Source organism: Parasteatoda tepidariorum, chromosome X2 (assembly GCF_043381705.1).
Source record: "Parasteatoda tepidariorum isolate YZ-2023 chromosome X2, CAS_Ptep_4.0, whole genome shotgun sequence".
In the NCBI taxonomy this organism is placed as follows: domain Eukaryota; kingdom Metazoa; phylum Arthropoda; class Arachnida; order Araneae; family Theridiidae; genus Parasteatoda; species Parasteatoda tepidariorum.
In genome coordinates this window covers 9,102,579-9,120,845 of record NC_092215.1, presented here as the reverse complement: position 1 = coordinate 9,120,845, position 18,267 = coordinate 9,102,579, and the positions used below count along the sequence as shown (strand labels likewise).

Here is an 18,267-nt window from a genome sequence, read left to right as displayed (position 1 = left end):
AGTTTATTTACGTCGCACTAGAGCTGAATAATGGGCTATTGGCGACGGTCTGAGAAACATCCCTGAGGATGATCCGAAGACATTCCATCACAATTTTGATCCGCTGCAGAAGGGATGGCAACCCCGCTTCGGTAGCCCGAAGATCTACACGCGAAGTCGAGCACTTTACGGTAGAACAGTTTAACGAGGACCAATACCGCAGACCCTCGGTCTCTACGCAGACTGATCCAAGTGGTCACCCACCCGCTCACTGATCGCAGACAGTCATGCTTGACTTCGGTGATCTGCTGGGAACCGTGTCTTAGCGATCAGTCCACTGCGGGAATAATTTTATAATTTAGGTTCAGCTTTCAGACTACTACGTAGAAAATAGGAATGCTAATCAGTAGAGATGTTTCTCTATAACCTTCTATATTCACAAAAAAGTTTCACAAGATAATAGATACACGAAACTAAGGATTTAATTGAGATTTTTACAATTTCTCAAATAGATAAAGTTTAAAATATATTCACAACTAATTAAATCAATTACCGCAACAGAAAAAAAAACTCTTTTGGCAAGTAATTAAATTGACAAGCAAATAGGTTCAAAATTTTAAAGTTACAGAAAAGTTATTGCTGAGTTCAAAAGTCAACCCAAATATGAGATAGTCAGCAAAAAGTCACTGAAATATGAAAACACAGAAATTTATATCACTTTTTATCTTATAATAAAATTTAGAGAAAAAAAAATTTTTTAATTATCAAACAATATCAAAGGATAAGAAAATGTGTGGAAAAGTTTTAATAATTGAAAAGAATCCGAAAGTGAATGAGAATATCTGAAAAAGGAAAGAAATCATAGCATAATTTATAGGATTTAAAAAGTATGAGTCTTAACTAGTTCCCATTTCTTAATAGACTAATCTGTGTTTTAATTATAAAAACATATAAACTAAAAATATTCAAACTTGAAGAAGGTAATAAAGCAAAAGAAAGGACATAAGAAACAGGTGTGATAGTGGAACAGCAAGTGTCCTTGAAATATCAAAATGCAGAAATTTAAAGAAAATTGATTTTCTAATGCTTGGAAAAAATAGAATATTATAAAAAAAGTTAAGAAATTAAAAATTAGAATTTATCAAAATTTTTTTTCTAGAATTTCATTCCCTCCAAATATTTGGAAATGCTCTTTTTTAAATAATTTCTACATCTTGCAATACAGGTGGCTTTCACCCTACCAACGCTACACTTTTATTTTTTTTATTTAATCGGTTCAAGCTTGTACCCCAACCAATTTTTTTTCCTCTTTTGTAACTTGCTTATAACTTTCTCTTGCATCTCTGTGTTTCTCTCTTTCAGTTTGAGGGTACCCGCTGAGGAAAGTTTCATAATCATAAAACGAGAAATATGGCAGGTCTTTTTATGAAGCATTATTTGTGCTTTAGAACACATTATAGTACAAAACTTTACTTTAGAACACATTGTAGTTTAGACAAAGACATATATAGTACAAAATTAAACATTTTATCACAGAAACTAATTTTGTTTAGTTTGATTAAGTTGTGAAACATATTATACTAAAAAAAGTTTTGCTCTATCAGTTTTGCTTAACAGAGCAAAATGAATTTAAATAGCTTTTTTTTTAAATTTAATCATGTATTTTCAAAGAAAGAGAATAAAACAAATAACTGTGGAATTTTTAAAATCAGTTTTATCTAGATCAACCTGTAAGTACTGTTTGCTGAAAGGAGGTAATTAAGTTTCTAGCATAGAATCTCGCCAGATGTAGATTAACATTGCTATGATATCAATTTCAAATTTAACATCTAAAATATAAGCATTATAAGTTATACCAGCCTGTAAAGAACACTAAATGTTTTAAAATATTCTTATACTTCTGAGCATAGGAAAGGAGTATGGAGTTAAAAAATTTTCTATAAAAAAGTGTGATGTGTAAAAAAAATAAGAAAGTAAACGAGACAAAATGATATACTAAATGAATTTTTTTTTTAAATGTTAAATTTCTATCCTAATGGTCATTGTAACAAAAAAATTCCCTCAAAAATAGAATCAAAGTATAAGGAATACTTTATGATCGGAATGTGTTTGAAAACCTTCTAAATGGGTAAGCACACACACAAATGACCAAGAAATTTTGTAAGTGAACATAGACTATTACATTACTTTCAATTTGCTGATAGATGATCCTGAACCTCTTGTGCAAAGTTCCACAGCACGATATGAACAGAATGTATCACGAACTTTAAAATAAAAAAGCAAATTAGAAATTATTACAACGTAGTGGACGGTAACTGATTAAACATACGCTGACAATTTAAAGAACGTTTTGCACTCTGATGTATTAGTAAACCAAATCATTTAAAGTGCCGTAAAACTTTTGTTCTCTAACATGCAGAGTAAAACGGTTTTGGATTTGAAGAAAATTTCTGTAATTTTTTATTTTAAATTTAGGTATATTTTAGGTTTCTTACGGAAATACGAGTTCGTGCTTATGTGTACAAGATCATTGGTTATCGAGATTCTTATAACCTAACCCAACAATACTTTGTTCTTATATAAAGGAACAAAATTAAAATAAGCATAAGTTTTATTTCTGCTCGAGACAAAGGACAAACTTTTACAAATTTAGCATTTTTAAGTCTCAAGTAATAGTTCATTCAATACAAAATACTGAAAACATCGCCACTTAATTTCTTTAATAAAAAAATTTAAACCAATATTACCTTTACTATTTTGTTTCTACTCAGATGGAGATTAATTTATGGGTAATTATTTAAATAAACGTTAGTGTTTATTTAGCTACTTTATCCAATATTATTGTAATAAAATTTTTAAGCATAAACATGCGATTGCAACATATTTAATAGATGCAACTTGAAATATTTATAAAAGTTATTTTTCTGTTATCTGAAATTTTGTTCAGTTAAGTTTTTAGCTGAAAAGTTTACAATTTTATTTCCCAGTTCTGAATTTTTAACTAACCTCATTTTTTGAAAGTCAAAGTAGAAGGAATAATTTTGAGAAATTGGTTTCCTCATTTTTAAGAGCGTTTTCCTATTACTATTAAAAAAGATGCAGTTTTTTAAATATAGAAAGTTATTGCAGAACAAATAAAACTGCATTGCCATACGCAATTTAAACTTTATAACTAAAATATATCGGAGAATAGAGAAATCCAGGGGACAAAATTTATTAAGATTGTTGTTGTTGTTGTTAATTTACGTCGCACTAGAGCTGCACAATGGGATATTGGCGACGGTCTGGGAAACATCCCGGAGGATGATCCGAAGACATGCCATCACAATTTTGATCCTCTGCGGAGGGGATGGCACCCCCGCTTCGGTAGCCCGACGACCTGCGCGCGAAGTCGAGCACTTTACGGTAGCACAGTTTAACGAGGACCAATACCGCACACCCTCGGTCCCTACGCAGACTGATCCAAGTGGTCACCCACCCGCACACTGACCGTAATCAGTGATGCTTGACTTCGGTGATCTGCTGGGAACCGTGTCTTAGCGATCAGTCCACTGCGGGGCATTTTAAGATTTAAGACAAAGAGCTGATCAATAAATTTTGAAAATTTTAAATTCTCATATTTCGACAACTCATTTAAATTTAGAACCTTAGACAATTTAAAAAAAAAAAAAGATTTTAAACTTGCTCGGCGATCTATGGTTTACTACTAAATAAACTAGAAGGATAAGCCTGTATTCATTTTTAGTGGCGAATTGCGTACACGAGAAAGCTTTAAACTATTGAATATTCAAGGGTCATTACAATCCAAATACATCAATGTAATAACGTTGACATCAACATTAAAAATTGAATTTCAAGCTCTATTGCAATATAAAGAAATACGATACATTTGTTATTAAGTACATACTGTGTTAGTATTCTTCAATTTCAAAATCCAGTTTCAGTCTTGTTAATCTAGTTTCAGTCTTGTTAATCTAGTCGATACAAGATGTTTAAAATAAACATTTTAGCTTTAGGTAAGCAAAGATTTCTGCAATTTCGTTACTTTTAATACTAAATTTCAGTTTAAAGTTAATAAGAAATTTTAAAATACTGGTAAATTGTACTTTATAACACGCATTTGCCTTTGAAGGTAAATTTTCCATGCATTAAAACATTAAATTTGGACGTATGAAGATTCGTGTAAGAGATTTGTTTATTAAGTTTAAAAAATTTTCTTTTGTTTATATAAGAAAGACTACCTCGCAAAATTAAACATTTAGAAAACTATTAAATGCAAATACTGTTAAATTTCTCGAACTTTAGACTTTTTTTCTCAAAAAGCACGGTAGAAATTTGTTATTATTAACTTTTATAGCACAAACGAGTGTAGAGCTCGAAGAGGGAGCAGAACGGCCATCTACCTCTACCAATTCGACCTCTACGCTTGTCAAGTGCTTTTTTATTCTTTTTTTTATAACAGTTGTTGAACAGCTGACTCAATTTTTGGGTTTACAACTGCCAATGTTCAACTCCGTAGCCTTGTAATTTTGAACCAATTCAGAAGACAAGGAAACTCCTTTATCAGTACCCCCAGAGGTATTGATTTGTTATGGGAACACGGAGGGCTTTGTGACTTGACAGATTCAACGTGCATCAGTCACCATTTACTATACGGAGAGTCTTCGCCAGGCAGGGATCGAACCCACGATCTCTTGGACATGGGTCCAGTGCCCTACCAACCAGGCTATCCCGGCCCTATCGAGTGGTTTTGTAATTTTTCATTTCACACACGTTTACCTGTGTTGTAAAGCAATGTCACTATATCGCGTTTCCAATAGATATGAGTTTTATGGGGCGTATATACTTAAATTACTCTAACAGATCTTAATTTTTCAAAGAAAGTATAATTACTAAACTAAGCCAGAGTTCATCAAATATTCATAATAATTATTATCAGAGTTCATCGGGCTAATCATTTTCCTGAGTTAAAGGATAGGTATTTCTTTTAAAAGCTCTTCTATAAAAAAGACTCACAATAATTGACAATAGTAATCTTGACCAATAATTCAGAAATAGAGTTTGCGCCTAAAGAACTTTACTAAACAAATATTTCACAGAAATATAGCTAACACACACCTTTCTGCAATGTCCTTGAAGCCAGAATTTATTTCTGGTTACGTTTGTTAATCAAGAAAATGTTGCTGCTAGTACCTTCCATACTGTGAAATTCAGTCCTCCGTTTAGCAATAACCAGGCTGTTATTAAATATTAACTATAATTACTATGCCACAAACCACTTACATTAGTGAATAAATGCATTCATGGTGATATTTAAAAAAAGAAATTTTCAGTCTGAAATGTTATGGTAAGCATTATACGGATTTCCCACCACCAGCGCACTAAATTAAACTTTTTTCGTTGGAATAGAGAGAAAAATTAAGCTGTTCACAGAATGTTTTATCAAGCAGTTTTTACATTTAAGATTCATTTTGCATTGCACGAAAAAAAACTAGCAAGGGAATTTTCGTTTGAAGATTTCGTTGTTTAGCAACCAGGAGGGGGATCAAACTCGTTCAATTGCCTAGCATTGGAGAGGAATTTTATAAACTTTACCATTGAATAAGATTTAAAGTTTTCCTTAAACACCACAGAAAATCTTTTAAAAAGTTTCATGGAAATTTTTCAGCTTTCAAAACTTTTAAACGATAAATTAAACAGACCTTAAAATTAGAGAAACCTAACCATTTTTTTAATCCACATAAGTTGCTCTTCATAGCATAATAGTTTAAAAAAGTCTCATTGTCTGCTTATTCCTATTTGCCAGAAAATCACTTTCTGTGGTTTCTTAGGATTCAGATTTCTTTAGTTGTCATTACAAAAATTATTTATTATCAGTAAATTCCTTGTTTATTCTGTAACAATATATGCATAATCCTTTCTTAATGTTTTGAAATTGTGTTCGCTTAAACACTTTGTTAAAGTTATGTTCCTTTATTATGAAGTAATTTTATATTAACATACTTCGAAATATTTTATAAATATTTATAACTATACTTAAATATCAGTTTTACAATTATTAAACAGAAATTTACGTTATTTACTTTTTAGTAAGTTACTTAAAACTTTCAAAACATGCTGTTAAAATAATGACAAAAGTGAGTCATTTGGGATTATCATTAAGCCATAGAGTACTAAATAATCTACCCGAAAATTTAACAGGAATTTAAAAAAATATGCATTGTTGCAATAGTAACCGAGCTAAAAATTGATTTAAGTTCTATCCCAAACAGAATCAGGAACTAAATCAGCGGATACATTTAAGGCCTTTGCTCTTTTAATTTTTATTAATTGAAGTTCTCTTGTTAATACTTAAAAATGATTGCTAAATAACTGGTGTTTGGGATGCAAAACCAGCATGGGGAAGTTTTGCCATAAGTACAAGAAAAATCCATTTAAGTTTTAAGACTCTCAACCAAATAAGGAATCATGTTTCTTTTAAAGGTTTTTGAAAGTTGACAGCACATTAAAATATTGATTTTTTAACACACCATAGCGTCTATAAAAATGTAAAAGTTGTACGATAGAAAAACCGAAATTCAATAAAATAAGGATTATGATTAGTATTTGAACTCTAAACTTCGTACTTTAACTTTTCAATTAAAAACAATATTGCGGGTGGTATTTTAAGATATTGATTGCCTTGTTTATTGAGAATAAAGTTTCAAAACAAGGCTATAGGCTCTTGTAGAGAAATATTTTCATTTAAGACTGATATCTGATTCCACATTTGTAAGAACAATGCGTAAAAGTCATAAAGATTTTGTAAAAGTTAAAGTATTTGGCGTGTATGCATGTCGAATTAAATAACTGTAGTGCGTATAAGACTTCTGCCGTGAAAAAGAAAAATCAACGTAAGCTATAAAAAATTCAAAATTTAGATTTATACATTTGGCATTTCGGTATGGTAACCAACTTATATTGCATAAGATTCTCTTCAAGATTAAAATTTTGTTTTATCAGTTTTTGAAATACTATTTTAGCATTCACAGCATTAGAAAACAGTTGTCAAGACAATTTTCACGAAATCTACAGAATGTTGTTTTTTCATTTGCACGCAGTATTCTCGTGTAAATTAAGAATTTACCATTAACCATCAGAACTTAAAATTTCAATAAAATTTCATTTAGTGGTAGGTTTTTATATCACCAATAGAACTACTAAATATTTTATATTGCGGGGCGCAATAATAGTCGCTGCCCAAAACCAACTACATGCGAAATCAGCTGCTTTGAAGACTTGAAATGTTGATTTGCGGAAAAAGAGAGCAGAGTCAGTAGTGGCCCTTTGCTCCGAGAGGGATAGACCTAGACTCTTGAATACAAGATTCCGAAGCATTAGATTCAAAAGCTCTCTTCCTCGTATTATCATATGCACTTTTAAATTTTTTTTTTTTTTTTTTTTTTTTTTTTTTTTTTTTTTTNTTTTTTTTTTTTTTTTTTTTTTTTTTTTTTTTTTTGGCAATTTAGCTAGTTTCTATCAGTAACCTTTTCTGAAATTGATTTAATTTTTTAAAACAAGTTTTGAAGAACCAAGGACAGTTCCAACCATTGTGAAACACCAAGAGTGTTCTATGAACTAATTCGCGTAAAGTTTCTGCCACCATTTTTGGTACTCAGTAGAACAAATATTTATAATTACAGAAAGATAAGTGCACATAAGATTCAACAAAGTTACTTTACGAGACAATCTAATTTGTGAAAACATCAAAGTTAGAATCCATATAAATAGTAATTCCTTAAATATAATTACTTGCAAACCAAGCAAAGGCGTTGTGAAAGAAATGTAAAGTTTCGAACATATTTAACAGAACCGCAACCCAAAGTTTTCCCCTTTTAGATTTACACAGTTTAAAAATTTTGTATGAAAGCTAGATTTGGTGTCCTTCGCTCTATTTTGTGTTTCAACATAAAGTTCGGAGAGTTAGTACACCAGTTTTCAGCTTGTTTAAAGGATTAGAATCTAGTGGAACTTTAAAGTTAGGAAGATTCCGCAAGCACGCTATGATACGATCCCAAAATTAACAAACGGTGTTATTATAAACAAATATAACCAATTGATTACTTGAATAAGAGATAACACGCTAAGCAAGGCAAACCTTACACTTTTTTTAATGTCGGGATATTAATTTACTTAATTTTGTTTCAATCTCACTTTCTATTAGAATTTATAAATTTCAGAAAATTCTTGTGAACAGTAAAATTATTCGTAAATTTAAACACAAATCACAATAATAAAACTTTTTAGAATATTAAGCCTGTTCACACAACGCCTATCGTAGAATTTGCATCAGCGATTTTTTTTGCATGCATTGTAAATGTTCTCTCAGTCAGCACGTTTCTTATTGCAGCGCTCTCTATATGTTATAATATAATCATGAAAACTTATCATGCAACTAAACTTTTTTTATACTTCTTCTTTTGGCAACAGGTCCTGTACCTGTCAAAACAAAAACAAAACTAATAAACTAATTTATTTGTTACTGTTTCCTCTTTTTGATGAGGAAAGTAAAATTTCCTACTTTAAAACATTCATAATTATATCAACATTTAATATGAATCTTTTCAAAAGCATATGGGCTCTGTAATCCATAAACTCCGCTCAATATTTAGTTTCTCAAAGGTAATTTATATTCAAAATACGTTATATGTATTATAAGCAAATTCCAAATATTACTTATAATACATATAACGTATTTCCCATTGAAATAGATAAATATATTAATTTTTTGACTATCCATGTAATAAAATAAAAATTTCCGTGAGGAAATAAAAAATTTTAATGACGCTTTCTGATATTTATTGATGTATCTTTTATTCTTGTAAAATTATGGATTTTATTTGTAAACACTATAAAACAAAATGTTTTTGTTTTGTTTTTTTCGTCGCTGTAAACTTTTAAGTGATTATTATTACATTTATTATTTCCATCACAATTTTTGAATGTTTAAATTTACGTGCTCTTTTTTTTATATACATTTATATATAACTTCAAAGTTTGAATTTTTTTTTAATTTTAATAGTTTATCTGTGTATGATGATCTTTATTTGCTTTCAATATATAATTCTTTTCTGGATATGTAATGATACATTATGAAAAATAATTGGGATTTGTAGAAAAAAATGTGTAATAATTATTCTTTTCTGAAAATAAATAATTTTGTAAAGTTTATTTGTGATTACAATACTTGAATATGCCATTTAGGGAGAACTCCGGTTCTATGTCTGGAATCTTCCCTCTCCTTCTCTGTTCAGAAATATGATCATGTACTCAAATGTTATTACCTTTCATAATACTTTTCGAACTCTGATTATAAACTTGATAACTTTTAATCAGTTTAGACATCATGACATAAAGCATACTTCTTACTCCTATAACTATTCACCCTCTAATGTTAAAACATTCAAAGTGTTGTCGTAGATAAAGAGTTTTGTTACGCACCACCTATAGCGTATTTCAATCGTCAATACTTAAAATATACATTAAATTATGACAGTTTATATCACTCATGATTTTACATGGGGACAATTGCGAAAGCTCTATCGTGCTTGGTCTTTCAATCTTTATAAAAAGATTTTAACTTTTAAAGAAAGTTTTCGTTACGTGAATATCATCTGTACTAGTTGCATAACATATTTAAAGTTGGATGTTGGAACCATGAAAATTATATTTATAGTTTATGTCAGGGATGGGGAAACTACGGCCCGCGGGCCAAATGTGGCCCGCCGGAAGGTTTTATCCGGCCCGCGGATAGAATTTTAACTTGCCGATCCGTGGCAAATATTGACAATATACATCCATTTTCTTGTCGACTTTGTTTAAAGCTATTTCTGTTCTTTCTTTTTTAACTAAGTACTGATGACCTTTTTACTTTCTCTATTTTTGTTCTACAAAACATAAATTGGTGGAAATAGTTAGCACAGACAGCTTCAATTGGTAAAATGTTGAAAGCGGAAGTTCTTTATAGAATAGCCGTAGATTGGGCTCCAACTAGCGTTTGTCTTTCTCGAGGAGCAGACTTATGGAATCTAATATAGGTGAATTGTACTTCACATGTGGCAGACTGCGCATTTTAAGCTCCAACGAGCGGACATTCTAACAATCATCTGAAGCAGTTGTTTCTAAATAGTCAAAGTTTGAATTTTGCAAATTATTACCAAAAGCTAGTTTCCAAAATTTAATATTTCATGCCTAAAAAATCAGTGCTATGTTTGCTTAATCTTATGTTAACAAGAGTTTTCAATTATGAAACAATTATTTCAGGACAAATTATTTCAGAAGTAGATTAACAGACAAGCATTTAGCCTCGTTCCTTAAAATAAGCATATCTCACATCGATCCTCAATATAAGGAACTTTTAAAAATGAAATCGCAATTTCATTCATCTCGTTAAATATTTAAATTAAAACTTGTACATCATTTTTTTTTTTTTTTTTTTTTTTTTTTTTTTTTNTTTTTTTTTTTTTTTAAATTTTGAAGTTTTTACTTGGCCCACCAAACAATTTTCTCTCTCAATTTTTGGCCCGCGATCAAAAAAGTTTGCCCATCCCTGGTTTATGTGATAATCTGATCATTAGATCAAAAGTTGTTTAGGTGTTCTGTTTTATTTAATTGATTGATATTAGTTTTGGTTAACTTATTCAAACTGCTACAACTTTAATTTTAGAGTCCTGATGTCTATAAGAAAGAACTGGATGAAATCAATAAGGTAAGATCACAAATTATTATTACTAAATTCTCAAATATTATTAGCTTTTTTATTTAAATTTCATGTAATTTTTTACATGCATTATTGCATTGATGGTCCGTTAATGGAGATTAACGCTCCCCAATTTCATGACCAACAGCATGATTGTAGCTATGTGATCAGCATTACGCACAAGCCGCCCTTACTTCCCAGATAAGCTGACGCCAAACAAAATTTTTTCTAGTTAATGCAAAAATTTAGGAAATGAAATTTTTCTGTTCTGAATTAATGAAAAGTATATGGAGGGAAATTTTTATTCTATATCCGGGGCTCTCCATAATCATTATCTTTTATTCTTTAATGTATATTTTTAGAATCCTTGTCGAATCAAAATTATAGTGTGTATAAATATATATAACTTAAGATATGGAGAAAACAGGAATATATAAGTTAAAAATATGGAGAAAACAGGGAAATAAATTATAATAAAGATTAATAAAAGGAGAAGAACAAAAATCATTTTAAAATTAAATATTATGAGTTATTACTATAATTATAAATATAACCTTAAGTACGATTTTGATTATTGAGAAATTCTAAATAATATTTGTCTTTTCAATAATTATCTTTACAATGGAAAATATTTTTTTTTTCAAATTCATAGAATATCACAAGGATCTAATTTTTCATCTCTCTTAGCTAACTTATTTTTACATTGCTATGAAAAAATTATACTCTAATTATGAAATTTGTTTTTAGATTTATGGATGATTATCTTTAATTTTCAAGATTATACAATTTTGTTAAACAATATTTATTATAATAACCCGAGTAATTAATCTTGCTTCATAATCATGATGATAATATTAATTTAAATTTTTTTTTTTTTTGGATTTAGGTATTTAAAAAGATAACTGCATTGTTGATTTATGCGATAAAATAAATGATTTTTATATAAATAAACTAATTACTTGGAATTCTAATGTTTCTTAAGACATTTAAATACTATTTCATTTTATTTGGCTACTCGCTTTATAGATTATATTTTGTATTTTATTCTGTATTTTCTTGCATTTTATTTTCTGTTATTGCTTGAATTGTTTTATTTCGTGTATTTTTTATTTAATATGTTCTATTTTCATTTCAATTTTTAAGGTTCTCCTCACACTATTGTATTTATGAATTTTGCTTTGGGTATAATAATACAATATTGGAAAGCACTCTTTTTGCGGATATAATCCTGTAAGCTGATGACAAGATTATATCTTTGCATTATTTCATTTTTCAACTTTTTTTTAATAAAATGTTTTTTAAATATTTTAATATTTTATTTTAATAATTTTTTCTTCTTTTCTTTACATTAATCTTTATTACATTTTTTACTTGCTTTCTCCATATTTTTAACTTATTTTATGAGTTCTATATACTTGCAGCTTATGCATAGTTAATAAAACTTATTATTATTTTTCTTCATTCTCTTTTCTTTTTATCCTTTTTTGTGATATATATATATATATATATATATGTACTCACATTAATTGAAGGTTACAAATTACCTAGTGTTGACATGAGGAAAAAACAAAAATTTCATCATAACCTAAAAATTCATTAGTAAGGATAGAGCTATTAGAAACATTACAACTTATTTTATTGCCACTCAAAACTGAAAGAGTGTGATAAAGAATTGTTAGAAAAATCTTCAAATTTCATTTAGCACTTAAAACTGATATTTAAGTGCTAGACTAGATGTAATTGATCAGATTTTTATAAAATTCTTTTTGTTTTCTCTTTTTTTTTTCCTTGCTTAAATATTGATTTGTAACCTTTGAATGCACATACTTTTTTAAAATTCTATTTTCTAAAATATATATTGAAGATGATCAGTATGGTACACCTTAAATTCAGTTGGTGCAAAGATCATTGAGTACCTATTACTGAGTTTTTCTACATGTTGCTTATAAATAGATAGTATTTTAAAAAATTATTGTTTTTATAATACTTGCAGTACATTTTATATTTCTTTACTTTAGATCCAAATTTAACCTTAAAATTATATTCCCTTATTCTATGTTATTTTTTATTACAGGAAATCTTTGCAAATGAGCAACAAAAAAGGGCCCTTGAGTACCAGTATAACTTGATAAAACAAGTTATTCTATCTTATTCTAGATTGCTATTTGTATTGATGTCCCTAATATTTTTCTTCTCGACAATGCCATCTACATTTCTTGAGTATATTTTATTTTGTGGACCATTATTAGTGATATATCTTTTGTAAGTATCTAGAGAAAATTGTTTTAAATTTTTTTTCTTTATTGCTATTTGCAATTTGATTAAAAAGTTTTTGAAGCTCATTTCTATTTTAGATGTGCTCCTTGAAGGTAATTCTTAGTCATTAGAAATCATACAAATTTTATAGTTACAGGGTATCTGTGCACCTGAAAGTCATGAATTTCAGTATTGAACAAAATTTGTCATGAAATGTCATGATTTTTATTGTTTTTAAAAATGAAATCATGGAAAGTCATGGATTTTGGTTGACGAAAAATCTAATTTTTAAAGTGGAATTTACCTCCCCCACAATTTAATTGTATTTCAAATATCTGAATTGGTAATAAAATCCCCACTCACAGTCATATTTTATTAAATATAAAATGTTTTTTTTCTTGTTCTTTAAAAATTATGCTGTTCTTTCAGAAAAACAAAAAACATCAGAGAAAAAACATCATTTCTAAAGCGAATTATCTTTTAAACTTCTGTGATTTCATAATTTTTGTTATTATTTATTTTTTTTATTTTATCAATTTAAAATTCTAGCTGGAGCAAGCCAGTCATTGGCAAATTTTTTTTATTCCGAAATGAGAACAGAAATATCAGGAGTATATAATTCCTTTCCAATGAGCAAGAAATGTATCTTTAGAATATAATTCTGCCGAAAAAAGAAGAAAAAAAAATTTTACTTTTTTATTTTTTCACTTATTTTATTGATTCAACTCTTTCTTTACTCTGTTTTTTAAATTTAAAATCTATAAATATGAAGATGCAGAGTATAACAGTTTTGGTAATACCTGTCATATGAATTAATGTTGCTTCCTTTAAATTTATTGTTGTTTTTTATCGAAGTAGCTTCATTAAGTCATGAAAAATTCTTGGAATTAATCATGGAAAATCATGAATTTGAAAATCTAAAATGTAGGAGATACCCTGTAGTTATTATATGTTCCATAAGTTTTGTCCTAATATGGCATAATTAATAGTGTAATACATTTATTAAATTAAAGAGAAATGAGGTGTATAGAGTGACCTCAAACTTAATGGTTGATAAAATACCACATACATGTTCATAGCTAAATTGGTGAATATTCATGTGACTTTATTTATTGAAAATTTCTTCTCAGGTAAATAAAACATTATTTTTGGTAGTTGTATCAGTGGTCATGAGAATTTGACATGGCTGAAAGTTGGAAATTGGGATTTTCAAAATTTTTGTTTCAAAAAGAAATTATAGCATGTAAATGCTAAGAAGTTGCTTTAATGCTGTTTAATTAATGAGTCACATGCAAATCAGTAACCTATGTCAAAAAGTGTGTCAAATGCAGTAAGAAGAATCTTTATTTATTTACCAAAATAGTTAAGTATTGTACATTTTTTTTTAAATATTCAATCATACTTCTGTCAATCACCAAATTTGATGATGTTGATTGTGATTTGATGATGAAATTTGATAAATTAAAAAATGTACTCATATTAAAGATCGTAAGTTATTGTTAATGTGCTTATTTGATTTCCCAGATAAAACTGGAAGGTATTTTTAGTAAGTGCTTCTTCTCAATTTCCTTTCAATAGTCAAACAGTTTTTGATGTTTTTATTCTTGTCTTCCATGTTAATAATTCAGATTTTGAGCTGATGAGGATTAAATAAATAAATATTAAGATCAATGGTTATGAAATACCTTTAATCAATCAATTAAAAGAATGAAGATTGATTTTAATATCTTACCTTGGTATTTTTGCAATCCATTATTCACATGAATTTTCGTGTTTTTTTTTTAACATTGCTTAAGGAATTGTTTCATTTCTAAAATATGTGTAAAGTAGTATGTATCATTCATTCATGTAATTAAAGCAAAGGTTTTTATAAAACACATTCACACCAGCAGGGGATACTATTCTAGTGACTATCGTGTACAGGCGTGAGATTGGCAAGAAATGAGAAAAATAACAATTTCTCAATTTTGTAAAATATTGATTTTATTGCTTTAATTTTAAAGAACAAATGTTAAATACGGCTTGATTTTTACTGCAATTTGCTTTGGTTTTAACTTTCTTTTAATATTTCATATGTAAATGAGAATTTTGCTTATATTTATTTGAATGTGCTTTTGATATCATTTTTAATCTAAACATTTTGTGTTACATTCTTACATTAATTTATAAGTGTTATGCAATAATAAATTAACATTTTTTTGTGAGAGTTATGATCTTTATGCTTTTTTATAGAGTTTGCAGCTTAAAGCTCTCTCTAAAATGGTATTATGAACATGAAATTAAAAGAATTGTTCAAAAACTTCTCGAGTTACAGTCTCGTAAAAAGAAGCTTTTGAAGGAAGTTAAGGAAAAGATTAAATTTAGTGATGCAAAAGCCATCATTGAAGAATATAGTATATCAAAAGATAAAAATGTAAGTATAAAGTGTTTATTCAACTTCTTATTTAGCTTGACAGAATTTTGTTTTTTAAATTTAAAACAGGTTTAGGTCATTTGAAAGTTAATACAAGGTTCCCCTAGATTCTGGAAAGCCTGAAGTTTTCAGGGAATTTGATTTTATAAAAAAGTCTTGAGAATTATTTGGGAACAGGGCAATTTTTAGTCAGAACCTGGAACATAACCAATTTCAAAATTTTTAACCAATTCAGTGATTATTAACAAATTACCAATTCTGTGGCCATAATAAGTAAATAAGTCTAACACCTATTTTTATTATTTCTTGTAAAAACTCTGCTGCAACATAGTTAAATGTTTTTAGGTTCATTAAAATTCTAACATTAATTTGTGTACAATATTTTTTATATTGTGTTTTTAATAATTCAGCTTTCGTATAAATTAATTTTGCTTCTTAATCACAACAAGGTACATACCATCTGACTAAATGAATGTGACTCTTTTAATAAACTGTGCTACATTGAGATTGTAAATTTTTTTTTTTTTTTTTTTTTTTTTTTTTTGCTTTTTTTTACACAAATATTGCTACAAATATTTTTGTATTACAAAACCTATTGGTTAAAACTTCATAAATGAAATTTTGTTTCCTTAAAAAAAAAACTTTATATTTTGAATACTTTCTATCAAAAAATTTGTTTTATTGCTTATTAATTAAACAAAATGTATTCCTGATAAAATATTGCTTTGTACTACAAAAATGTAGTGTGGAATTTTGGTGATATTTTCCTGGAAAAGTTGGGAAATTTTTTGTTCTAAATTTGAGTGGGAACCTTGTTTATGGCTTTCAATAGTTTTTAAAATTAATTTTGAAGTGTATGCGAAGTTTTCTGTAAGGAGTTCTCTTAAAATATATTTGTAGAAACTTGTAAAAAATAAAACAAAACTGTTTTTTAATGTTCACAAATTAATATTTTGAGGGGGAACAACACATTAGAAAAAGTAAAAATTTAACACTAAAAAAGGACTTTTTAATAAGTTTTCCAATGATTGTGATAAACTTAACTTAATACATTATCTTATTAAATTCATTTTAATCTTTACTTTATCTTGTTACAGATAAAAAATTAGTGCTTTTATAATACAATGACATAATACAATAATATACAATATGGTAATTTATAATACAATAACTTATTTTTTAAATTATCCTTAACTTACTGTACTCATAAGTTGAAAAAAGAAATCATCCAAATTTTATTCCGTTTTGATTTTTTTAGACTTCATAATTGTAGTTTTTATTACGCTAAAGGTTTTTAAAATATTTTTTTTTTTACAAAATGGTGATGTTGTGAAAAAATTATTAAAAAATGACATAAAATAAGTTAGTTTTTCATGGATGCTCTGGAAATGCTCTAGAAAAAGTGCAAAGCCAATCAACCCAATTAAAAAATGCTTACCTACAATGAAAACTATATTTATTGTGAGCATTGTGTCCAAAATTTGAAATAAATTGGTTAAAAATTGTATTAGTTTGAGATATAGCAAGTAAGAGAAACATAGTTTTAAGAAAATTGTGTTTAAATTCTTATGATAAATAACCCATATAAATACAGTACAGAACCCGTTATCCGGAAATCAGAAAACCGGAAAACCAAAAAACCGGAACGAAATTTAATAAATTTTCCCGCGATTTTTTTGAAAAAAAAATTTTTTTTTTCCTCATAAGATTTTAGGATTTTTCTTTCTTTTTTGAAAGATGTTTACCCTAGCATCATTTTGGAAATAATCATTAGCGTATTACTTCGTTTTTTCAAGATTATTTCCAAATATTTTTTTTTTAGTTGGGTTTAACAATTAAAAAAACGACTTTTTGTAGCGATTCAGAAAACCGGAAAAATCAGTTATCCGGAATAGCGATGGTCCCGATCGTTCCGGATAATCGGTTTCCTACTGTATATGAAATTTTGCTACTAACTATAATGCATCAATACTCCATAAATGCTAGTTAAGCCCATTTTCTTGTCAATCTAACCTCATGTGATGCCTCGTACTTTTTAGAGTTAGCAATCTAAATCCTGTGGTAATCTTTATTTTGTGAATATTATTTGGCTGCTGACTCTATATTTATTTCTAATTATTTCAAAACTATCAATAACCCTTGAAATAATCAGTTTCAAAAGAGGTTTAATAAATAAAAATAGTTGGCTTTATTGTAACTTGGATATTTTCTTCAAATTCTTTCCTTATTTCTTTATAAATTTTTATGCATTGTATAAATCAAATCTATATGCTGTAGACAAAGTGCTGATTTAAGAAAACTATAAATTTACAGATTGTGTAGCTCTTCACAAAAACACCTCATTACACTGCAAATATTGAGCTCTTTTCTCAAAGCCCATTCAATCTTGCTTCCTACTTTATTAAAAATTATTACAACTAAATAAGTTGCAATTACAATTATTTATATTGAAAGTACCATTAATTTTTAAATCATTTAAATTTATAATATAAACAAATCATTTCAATGTACCATGCATTACGCTCAACATAGTATACTGTATCTTTTTCATTTTTATGAAAATCAGTTCAATATTTTGGGACGATAATCTTGAAAAGATAAACTATCAAAAAATGTAATAATTTTTGTTTTATTTTATGAAAATTTTACTGAGTTGTTCCCCCTTAAGCAATAAAAAGAAAAGTGTATTCTTCCTATCTTTTAAAGAGGAGACTCTGTACCGTTACCCTTCATACTTTGGCAAGGCTGTGATTTATTAACTGAATTTTGGTAACGGTTACCCAGGTTCAAAAATAGACACTTGACTAATGAAGTACGAGAAACTTTTAACAATAAAAAGTAAATTTTATTATAACTATTTTTTGTAAGTAAAATTCAATTG

At 27.9% G+C, this 18,267-nt stretch overlaps 1 protein-coding gene across 1 annotated transcript in view; it reads left to right on the top strand.

The window, feature by feature from the left end:
- Positions 1-8,451: 8,451 nt before the first annotated feature.
- The window catches only part of LOC107443369 (endoplasmic reticulum junction formation protein lunapark), a 22,694-nt gene continuing 12,878 nt past the window's right edge, over positions 8,452-18,267 (top strand). Inside the window, exons 1-4 of the mRNA XM_016057217.3 lie at positions 8,452-8,640; positions 10,685-10,726; positions 12,792-12,979; positions 15,206-15,386. Of these exons, the coding sequence (XP_015912703.1) occupies positions 8,593-8,640; positions 10,685-10,726; positions 12,792-12,979; positions 15,206-15,386 (459 nt within the window). The 5' untranslated portion in view covers positions 8,452-8,592. The remainder of the gene's footprint in view (positions 8,641-10,684; positions 10,727-12,791; positions 12,980-15,205; positions 15,387-18,267) is intronic.